The sequence below is a fragment of the Anas acuta genome, chromosome 10 (genome assembly GCF_963932015.1).
Source record: "Anas acuta chromosome 10, bAnaAcu1.1, whole genome shotgun sequence".
In the NCBI taxonomy this organism is placed as follows: domain Eukaryota; kingdom Metazoa; phylum Chordata; class Aves; order Anseriformes; family Anatidae; genus Anas; species Anas acuta.
Window position 1 is genome coordinate 5,422,366 of NC_088988.1, and position 11,148 is coordinate 5,433,513.

At 39.5% G+C, this 11,148-nt stretch overlaps 1 protein-coding gene across 1 annotated transcript; it reads right to left on the bottom strand.

The window, feature by feature from the left end:
• Positions 1-1,360: 1,360 nt before the first annotated feature.
• On the bottom strand, positions 1,361-6,179 carry DYNLRB2 (dynein light chain roadblock-type 2). Its single transcript, XM_068693237.1, has 4 exons — positions 6,094-6,179; positions 5,909-5,984; positions 2,473-2,640; positions 1,361-1,661 (listed from the first exon to the last, which is right to left on the bottom strand). Exons 1-4 carry the CDS (start codon positions 6,094-6,096, stop codon positions 1,618-1,620), a joined length of 291 nt encoding a protein of 96 aa, XP_068549338.1. The 5' UTR covers positions 6,097-6,179; the 3' UTR covers positions 1,361-1,617.
• Positions 6,180-11,148: the final 4,969 nt, after the last annotated feature.

An 11,148-nucleotide genomic window follows, 5' to 3' on the forward strand; every position in this document is an offset into this window, starting at 1 on the left:
ACTGCCCGCTTCCTGGGTGTTGAGCTCAGACACCTTCAGTTCCCAGGAGCAGGAGCAACCCTCTCAGATTTTTCGGTGAAATACAGCCTTTCCAAGCTGTTCAGCAGAGTCAGAGCAAACATTCAGATTGGGAAAAAAACACCAGGTTTTGATATCTCTCCTTGGTGTAAGTTTTGAGTGATACATAACATAACCCTAATAGCAAATTGCTGACTCCCTATCCACCGAGACATTCAGTGATTTATCAGTTTCATAACCTCAACCACAATTCATGTGATGTACTACAAAGATCCCTGAGCAGTATTCAACAGATTCATTTTTCCTTTCATCCTCATAGCTATCCCACATATTTTTTTCTTTGTTATATCTAGAAAAAAAATGATCTTGTGATAAACTGAAGGCAAACAATCTGATGCTTTAAAGTTTAAATAATTACTTGATAAAATTTTCATATAATCTGCATAGCCTGAAATGATTTGTAGTATAAGTATGATTGGACAGTATTCTGAGTGCAGGCTCAGCTCAGACCCCCCTTGCTTTCACAATGTCAGTGTATAATCACATGCAAAGTAGATCTTGACTTTGGGATGACGGGAGAAAAGCTTTTAGCCGTGCTTGCCTTGATTAAAACCCTACAGCGTGGCCAGAACAGGGGTTCTGTATCCGGTTCTGTCCTGACCTCCCAGAACCAGGAGAGCAAAACAGCCACAAGACTCATTCTGAGACACCAACATCCCATGTCTTTGGAACAGAAAGGATTTGTAGGTAGCTTAATCTTATAAAGGCCTTTTAACAGCGCATCTGTTCTAAAGGCACTCAACAAAAGGTATCTGGTTTCCAGAGCTACCATTTGAATGTGGACCTGATTTGAGAAACATGAGCTTCAACCCACCTTTTGACTCATGTCAAGTACAGCTGATGTATTGGATCTATCTAAAGGCGTAGTTATCAAAAGTTTTGGTTTCATGATGGCACTGTTTACGATTACCAGCAAACTAGTAGTAGTTCTACACTTGAGTGCTGGATCAACTTTGTCGGCTTGAACTTCTCAGTCCAGAAAATACATAATGAAACTGTTGCTTCAGTCCATAGAAATTGGATGACAAAGATAGTTTCTTCTTTCACTTCTTTTCCCTTAGAAAATGCAAACAAAACAAACCAGGAGTTGAAGACAGGGCAATACTTAGTCCCTCACTGACATGAACTATGTTATTTACATTTGTATTCTTTAGTTCATGTAACCGGTTACTCTGGGTCACAGGGACATATCTATGTGTGTACGTGCACTGTGATTTCTCCTCCAACAGTGAGACATTTAAGTAGAATGACTTAACTGAAAGAATAGCTCGAACATCCAATAGAAAGGTTCTCAAGTATTTTGCTTTATTTTGCTCTTCTGAACATCAAGACAAACATCCAACATTTTGGTATTTGCATTACAATTTGCTCACACAAATTGGTAGAGCTACAACAGAATATTAAATTAGCAACATTTTAGTCCTGACAGTTATGTTATGTAAAATTTGTAAGTGCTATGTTTGATATTAAATATCAATAAGTAATTTTAGTTTAACAAGTAGAGCTACATTACTGTCTGAAAATACTGCCATACTAGGCCTATTCGCATGGGTTCTGAATAACGACCAGGAGATACTCCTTATCTGCAAAAAGATATAAAAATACTTAGTTAAAATATTTTATCTTCTTTCCTGATAAATATCCCATATTAACCATTCCTCTCCAACTTTGTGTATAAAACGTATGACATAAAATATAAGACATTCTTATTAAGAAAGTACTTTTTTTAATCTGAAAACTTTTAATAAAACTGTCATAAATGTTAACTATACCATTTAAAAATTATTTTAGTAAGCAGTGTATTTGCCTTCAAGAGTCTGTGAAGATATTTAAACAAGAGGAAAAAAGTCATAAGATTAGCACCTGGAAGCTAGCACTTGTTATAACAAACTTTTGACATCTGCAGCCTCTTCTGCAGGTGCAGAGATCTTCTTTCAGTTCACTAGCTAGTTTATTCAAAATTGAGAACCCCATTTAGAGATGAAAAAAACAGAAAAAATTTGAATAGACCTTTACTATGAATAAATTCTAAGCATGGCAGTCTTTGCCTACTAATTCTAAAAGCTTAGGGAGGTTCTAGAAGGAATTCAGTTGGATAGCTATTTAATATTGATTTTAATGAAACATTTCTTAAAAGTATCCAGGGAATTTGATAGGTTTATATCTGCTTTGGAAAGTCAAGAATGACTACCTCTTGACTTGTTCTGTTGCCTCCAATATTGAGTACTATAAACCCTGTACATTAAAATGTTAATGTATCTGTTTTTATGGTGAATATACAGTTTTTCATATACGTATTTTTAAAATGCATTTTCTACAGTAGCCTTATTCATGAACAGTTAAAAGAAACTTACGAGGACTTTACGATTCTATCATTTTTAATAGAAATACTACCTGGAGCTACCATGACTTCATGTTTCTTTGATCTGATCCTGAGAAAGGTTAGATCATTCTGAGGATCAATATCTCTCACTGTGCTCCTTGCTTTCGTGGTGAGCTGACAAAGAAGACCTGCATACTGGACTGTTGTAGAGTTATCAAGAGTTGTCCTTATTGGAATTCCTGAAAACAAATAGTTTTCTATCTCAGTCATTCAGTTAATTTGCATATTCATATACCGCAGATCATAACAGAAATAAAACAAATATATATATAAATATATTTGGGTTTGTTTACAGTGGAAAGGAGTTGCTGATTTCAAGTGTCTACATGTCTTTTAAAGGATAACATTAATCAGTGACAATTAAGCATTGAGTTTCCTTATGAAACTGTTGAAAGAGCTTAATTGCCGTATTGCCGTTTAAGGGTCTTAAGTGTCTAACAAATTCTGTTCTTTAGTACTTAACCAGTTTTGGTGCTTCATCAGTTTAAAAGTTGTCACTGGGATTGGATCTTGGCTGCAAGATTCGAAGCCATACTTTAGCTGCAGCACTTGGCACATGCAGTGATAGAAATTACACGTTCCCAGTGAAATACCAAGAGCAATCAAAGGGCAGAAATGGCATGTTTGCATTTGGCAAGCAAAACCACTCTTAGAACAGTCCCTTACAATTACATGCAAAATATTGACAATTCAGAGTACAGAGTGTATTGATCCAACTATTAAAAATGTGATCACCTAAGATTAATTGTTGATGATTTAATGAATCGTTATCAATAATTTGTCAAATCATGTTTTTTTAATGTTAATAGGCTACCAGGTGAAACTGTGACCCCTGTGTTTATCTTGCAAGTATGAACCTATCTGGCTTCTAAAAGTTTGTTTCACTAATAAAAATAAATAATTATTCAACCTACTAACAAAGACAATAGATTAGAAGCTGGCAAGGCAATTCTCTCTCTGCATACATTTGCAATGCATCTTCCAGATGGACAGGATAGGAATACAAAAATAGATTAATATGAGTCAAGTTTGATTTATAAAAGAATTAGTATGCAAAGATCGTGAATGCCAGGTGAGAAATTAGAGGCAAATGAATAAAATAAATAACAGAACCTCCTCAGATACTACACTATTCCACAGTTTTCCTAGCACAGCATTATTTGAATCACTTGATATCGGTGTTGTCACGAGAAATAATCGTGCGTTGGTGTGATGTGTAGTAAAGTGCAAGAGGATGACCCAGTACATACTTTGTGTCTAATGTTTATTACAGAGATTGAAATTGAGGTTTTACCAGAAACAAGCAGGTGTTCCCAAGCACTGCATTAGCATGAGCATATCTGTATAGTCAGGGCATTAAATAGTAAGTCACTTAAAAGCAGCAATGAATGTGTCAGGTTTATATGACCTCGTATCTAAATGATCACTTCAACAAATACAGCACTTTTAATGGAAGTGGTAAATGTTAAGTGATCCTCCAAGGTCTAATAATAACCTGAAAATGAGTTGACAGTAGTGACATCCTTAGATTAGAGCTAGTCTATGTTTACTTTAGGAAAAATTCTCTTTGCTTCTGGCCCCAAAATTAGAGGAAGGCAAATAAATCCCTCATTAGAAATGCTGTAGTGTGTTCCTTCACAAATGTGAAGGATAGCAACAGTTTGAGGTTTCCAAAATGAACAATGTATATGTGGCATAGTGTTTCAATGAAAAACTCAACACGGAGCATTGAGGTCAATGGCAGGCTGTTTGCATCAGGAATCTTTCATTTGCTGTTTCACCTGAATACTACTTCACCTAAGTATCACCTACAGTATTAAAAAGTCTTAGTAAAAGATATTTATTTTAGTGAAGAACAATGTTTTATCTTGTAGGGAACCTGAACAATTTGAGAAACTTCACTGTTGTGCCATTGGTTAAAATAATTTTACTGTGATTCATTCAAGTTATACACATGTTTTAAATATTTCAGCACTGAGAGAAATTGAACTGATTTTTGTATAGGAAGATTTGAAAGAATTAGATGGAACAGTCCCACGTGGTCTGCAGGTTTATGAGGATGAGAAAGTTTGAACAGCACGTGGAGGGACTTTATACCGTGTCTTGAATAGTCTAATGTACAAAAAAAGCAGAACTGGAATGTGGAGTGTTCTTCCTCCATTATAAATTGAAGCTGTGATGGAAGGAATGTGTAACAGCCTTTGAAGAAGCATGCTGTTGTAGAGCTGTGCAGGGCACTCACCATCTGAGCATCCCTCAGTAGCACAGAGCTACAACAGGTAAAGATGAACTGCGGTAGTACACCGAAGAGGTTTCAAGAAATTCAGTGTAAGAAAAGGGTTATTTTTCTAATGGGTTTTGTCATTGGTTTAGCCTTCAGAAATGTATCAGCCTGCAAACTCAGCAAGGATCATCTGTGTTATCTAAGTGGGTGGCTTTGTTCACTTTGAGTTTGCAGCTACCTCTAAGTGCACATTGGATCAAGTCACTTTCTGTTTATTTAAACAGAATACAGAAAACACCTGAAACAACACCTTTTCTGAAACCAGCCTGTTTCGGTTTAGTAAACAGCTGTATCTAGAAATGAGCACAAAGCATCCTTTCCGTTACTGTTTGCCAGGCTATGCACTTCTTGACCTGCGTCTAAACTGCCGCTAGAGCAGTAGAGTTTGGGGGGCACTGTAGAAGTGAAGGAAGCGAACTGAATTTTAGGGAAGGTAATTGAGTGAGTTGTCTTATTTGTGAAGGAATTATTAAAATAAAGACTAACCTGAGAAGCTTAGCTTCTGAAAACTGATAAAACTGATTTCTGCGACCAGTTCTGCTTTTGGCTTGCAGTTTTCTGTATCGCGGACAAAGTTTGCCTGACATGAAACTTGCTCACCCTACTATGACGACACACCATGACATGATTTTAAAGAACTTCTGAATGTTTAGTAGGGCCAAGGCACAGCTCCTAGTGGTGGAATACCAACTTTGTTTGGCAGACACCAAATTATGGCCTGAAAAATGGCCACAAGAGCAGCATGTTCTTCTTGTAACCTACCAAGAGATGTTCAAGACACAATTTAACATGTGTCTTTGACATCTTTAAGATGTTCAAATACAATTTAGTTAAACAGGGATGAATAATAATACAAAAGAGCTTAAATTAAATGAAGGTTATGACGCCTCCACTCATTCCATCAGAGGAGACTTATGTCAGAGGTCTTGACATTTCTTTCCGTTAACTTGAATCCCAACCTGTGTTGCACGGGGGCTTCGAGGCATGGCCACAAACCACCTTTTCATGCCTTGTGGTGAAACACTTGCTGTTGAAAACAGCGTTTTCACAAAACGCTGCAAGCAGACTGCTTCAACGCCTCACAACCTCCGCAGTGTTTTACTTAGAGGGCACTTCTCGCCCCTCCAGGGCTGCCTACTCGGAGAAAGGCGGTGGCGCGTTACCTTCCGCGTTGATGATCATGGTCGCAATGACCCCTTTGTGGGCTTGGATCCTCTTTAGGGTTTCGTCCACTTCAGCCTACGAGCAGAGAGCACACCTCAGCGCTCCCGCGGCCCCCCGGCCCCTCGCCCACCGCCCCGCTCCCGGCCCGCCCCGTCCCCCTCAGGGCCGCGGGCGGCGCCATTACCATGGCCGGGCCGTTGCTAGGGAGCGGCGGAAGTGACGGCGGCGCCGGCCCGGGCCCCCGAGGGGAGGCCCCGAGCCCCCGGGCCCGGCCCGCGGCTGTGTGGGGCCGGGAGTCCAGCTGGGGATGGAGCAGCACAGGCAGCGTTGCGCTGCTCGCCTTTTGGTTCTTTATTTTGGCATTGAAGCTGGCGCCAGCTAAATCCCAAAGATACCAGTTCGGTGGCTGTCAGCACAGACAAGCCTTCCCCTCGTGTTGAGTGCTCCTTTATCACCTCTCTGTGTCCCCAAAAAGCGTTACCGCACTGCGTGCTGGAAGTTTCCCTGTCCCATCCCACCATGCTGTGGCACCCGCACGAAGACAGGCACCGCACTTTGCTACAGGGTGTCCTGTGCTGCTGGGACTCGCTGCGTCCTTCAGGTCGCTGTGGGTTGCTTTTATAACCCAGCTGTGCACTGAATTACCCCCATATCGCAATGCTCTCTTCCCAAAGTAGTTGGGGATCAGCAGCACTTTTCTTCTTTTCCGTGCCCCAGTAAATAACACTAATGTGTTCAAAAGACTACATAGTGTCCAACGAGGGGAGTACTTACTGCATCTTCTGAGCTGAATATGGAACTTCAAGAGTTGTTCTTACTGAAATGGCTTTTTGCTGCTTTACCATAAAGAGTTAGCACATTTACAAAAATTTGGTGTCAAGGGGAGGCACCTTCTTTCCACCCCCACCCCCCTTTTTTTCCCCATGTTAAACGGAGAGGTCCTAAGAACAAATTAACGGACTACTCGTCTGCAACTTTAAAGGACCCAGTTGCGTTTGAAACTTGCAACAGTATCAGCACATAATTTAATGCAGTTTATGGCCCTACTTTGGAAAGAAAGTAACTTCAGGCTGTGGGATCGCTCTATCTGTTGCAACAACATTACTCTAGGAGTTTATTAAGTTCAGACTGGCAGGGGCTTGCATAAATCAGAAATGTAGTCAGCGTGCCTTCAGATAAGCTTAAACTGAATCTAGGATCTGATTTATGAAGGAGGGGGAAAATGATCAGAACCATCAGTGTGTTTGTTTCAGAAGCTACTCCTGTGGGAGTTAGCCCAACATCCTATGACATACTGTGTAAAGCAGTTAAGAACACTGTGCCTGTGGTACTGGTCCGTCTGAGTGACCCCGTACCAGCTGTGTGAGTCGCAGCTCACCTGCGAGCAATGGAGCCAGCAGTGCAATTTGCCTTGATACACCTGTGCAGTTTTGCTACAGTAAGGAGTATGGTGTTTTGCATTTATTGGAATTGAGATATCCTTACAGATACTTTTTCATTTCTTTTTTTAAAAGACAATTGGAAGCACTGGTGCATGATTATTGAATCTGACTGGAACATCTGCTGGGCAATTTTGTTTTAGTACCATCAATAGATGTTCTTAAATGAAAACTTATAGATTGTAAAATGTGAACCTGATCCTGCTGTCAGTGTTAGTCACGGGACAGGACCTTGCTATTATCAGTCCAACTAAGGTCAGCTCACTGTAGGATAGAGTGCTGGAAGGGGTAGTGGCGATCCTATCCCCAGTAACCGGGCTGGCAGTACCAGGAATGTGGAAAAATGAAACAGAAAGGAAGTTATCCACTTACTCTGCTACCCTATTGATATTTAGTTTTCAAGGTTTCTTTCAAGAATGCCATTTTCCTTCAGGGATGCAAGATGCCTATTTGTCTTTTTAAAACCAATAAAAATACCAGCTCTGCTTTGCAAAAAATACTGAACTGAAGCCAAAATGGCAGCTAGCATGATACAGGATTACTCTGGGAAGCACTGTTTATACTCAGCATTAAAGATTGAAATGTGCAGACTCTTACAGACAGTCAGATAGGGTTTGTCTCAGATTTAGACTTGTAACAATAAATGAAAGGATTTCCTTGATGACTTGAAATTTAAGTGAGAATTCAGATTCCTAGCAACATTATTCTTTTGGTACACAGTAGCAAATACAGTATTAAGAACAGGGTGTTATTGCTTGAGAATCAGGAACTCTTCATAATCCGGGACTGAAATCTTGGAAATGCTTACTGGTGTAAGTTTTAAGTATTTGTTAGTAGCAAGAGAGTAGCTTCTAAATTTCAGGTGCTCAAATTTAGAGTGTGGTGTTTGAACCCTTAAAATTTCTTCTTAAATTTATTCTAAAATTTCTGTATTTTCAGTTAATTTTGGGGAAAATAATCAACTGAAAGATGAAAAATACTTAAAGCTATTCCCATGTGTTTTTCTTTTTCAGGCTGTGGCAGAGGATGCAACTCCCCACATTGAAACTAGGAAGAAGACTTTGCTGGTAAGCACACAAGAATTTAATTTCTTTTATACTTCTTGTACCTGGAGACCCAGAAAGAGAGAGAGAGGAGGTTAAGGTTGAAATCAGTATTGGATCAATTTATAATCGTATAGTAATTGGATAAAAAAGCAGAGTGCTCTGGTAAAACAGGTGCTTATACATAAAATGAGTATTCTATAATAATTATTGGTACATACAGGTGGAGTCATTCAGAGTTTTGTTTTAAAAAGAATCAGTCTTGTATGCCACTGTTTTTCAGTTTTCAGGGTTATTGCTTAAATTGTTTGTAGTGCAGCATTTATATCAAAACAAGTCCCATGGATAGAAATACATCAGAATTAAAGAAAATCACTTTTCTTGACTCGAAGCCGTAAGCACTTCTTTCATCATTTTTGAAGGCTTAAGTACATCTTGCCCATCTCCCAGGGAACTGCTATTGAAAAGATCAACTCCCCTTTTCTCCAAAGCCCCTGTATGTACCAACATCGTGCCTATGTGGCCCTTTGTTAAAGTAAGCCCAGCTGAGGAGATCCGGTGTGAGTCAGAGGTGGTGATGCCAGGCCTGCATTCCTTCCCAGCTTCCTCTGTGCAGTGGTTGGATACAAACTGTTTGCAGTAAATGTGGGAGCATGAAGTGGTTGGTGGATTCTTCCACAGGGGAGTGATATGAGAATAGAGGAGATGCAGACAGCCTCTCACCGTGACATTTTTTCCTTTGGATAAGTCAGATGCTAAAATAAGATTGAAAAAAAAATGTATTTTAAGCTAGCACATGTTAACTTCCACTGGTACTGGATGCAAATCACACACAGTCAGTTAATTATTGCATATTGGCTCATGAGATGCCTATTTCTCTTACTTGATTATTTGATCATAGCTTTAACCTGACACTGAAACTGCTATAGGATCTGCAGTCCTGCATTGTGAGTGCTTTTGGCAGGCTAAGATATTAAAAACAAACAAAAAAAACATTTTCAGTCTGGATGGTAGATGGAACATACAGAAGAAACCATTTTGGGGGAAATTATTATGTATTTTGTCCTTTAATAATTCTGCAGGGAGCAATCAGGTATTGTCAGTAGCTCCTTCTATGTGTGAAATAAAACAAAACACACAATGTATGTTACTCAATTAAAAACTTGATCCATTTCTCTATTTGCATTTTTTTTTTTAAGAGACTCCCTTAAAAGATGCAAATTAAGGTAAACATAGTAAAGCTAGTCATTCTTGCAGTGCCATAATCAAAACTGTAGCAAAGTTCTTGCCTTTCTCCACATGAAAAAGGCCTCGAAGGAAGCATTTGACCTAGAGTGGAAGAGATAAAGATCTTTCCCAATCTCATTGTCTGTTAATAAAGTTTTGTTTTAATCTTCTGTTACCCCCATGAATCCAAATACTATAAACTGGGAAAATATTTAAGAAAAATTGTATGCATGTAGGCATGCATGAAACAATTTTTAAAAGCTATTCTGTAAATAAATGATAGAATGGAAATTCATTCAAAATAGTTTGCGTAAAGATTCCTTTCACAACTTTTGAACAGTTTCCCATGCTTTTTCCCTTCTGTGTGAGGAATTTCTAGCTTATATCCTCTAGATGGTGCTAAAACTACAGCATATTGAAGCGAAGTCAATGTCAGGTTTTGAAGAAACTGTTTTGCTTGTTAAAAGGCCAACTCACTTAAGTCACGTAATGTTCAAAAGGATTAATGACTTCAGCTAGGCTTACAGGTTTATTCAAGGTAGAATCAACGTAGGTTGATTGTTTATCCTTCCTCAACTGGGTAAGAACAGAACAGGTATTTTATAGGTATAGGAGACTTGCAGGAACTGTTCCATGGTCAAATTATCCACTCATCTCCTGAAATGTCTGTAAAGCACCTCCTTAGTGCATCCGTACCTCGAGTGCTGCTGATGAGGGCAGAGGTGACCAAGTGTAGCCCGTGGTGCTGATTAAGTAACAGCAATAAGCCTCTTAAGACTTCCAGCAGATGTTGCTGCTTTTGTATGCTAATGGAAACTTTACGAACCATTTTCTCTTCCTTCTGAGAGCAGATGTAAGTACATGAAAATCGCTTCCTTATATCAAGAGCAAATTGATAATAACCTTGGTTCAATTGTAAGGCAGAAGCTGTAGAGGCACTTTATTTGATAATTGCAGAAAGCTTATGCACAGCTTCATCAAAATTAATATTTGATATTCTGCCAACTTTCCTTGTACTGAAGCAGTCGAGCAAAATCTGTGCTGTGAGCACATTGCTACCTGGGTCTTTAAGCCTTCCACATAGAGGGTTTCACACCGGGATGTGCGTCTGCTCTACCAAGTCCCCTTTCCCACCTCTGCTCTTAAAGTAGCTGCTGCCAACCCCTCCACCCTGCTTATTTCAGGGTGTCAAGGTTAGTCACAACTGTCGCCTTAGCTTAGCAGAGGGGCTCCTGAGCATGGGAGCTTTTGGTAACCTAATGTGATGCTCTGTGTGGCGTCCTGTGAATATATAATAAAAGAATTGTATATCACAAAGGAGGATGTTGTGCAATACGCTGGTGTTCCACAGTCCTGCCTTGGTAGGAGATACCCACTGAAGGGGCAGTAAGAGTTTAGAGAATGACCCTGAATGGCTGAATCACACTGAGGTTAATACTGTTAACACAGTGAAGGCTGTGTTTGTGATTAACTTGTATGGAAACACTGGGCTCAGGAATGTGAAAACACAGGAGCATCATTTGGGAGGGG

Bases quoted from the DNA above. Each gene is read 5' to 3' on its own strand.
- DYNLRB2 (XM_068693237.1), bottom strand. The intron at 2,641-5,908 runs GTAACGCGCCAC...ATTTGTTTTCAG, and splicing joins CATGATCATCAACGCGGAAG to GAATTCCAATAAGGACAACT. The intron at 1,662-2,472 runs GTAGTATTTCTA...ATCTTTTTGCAG, and splicing joins TGAAGTCATGGTAGCTCCAG to ATAAGGAGTATCTCCTGGTC.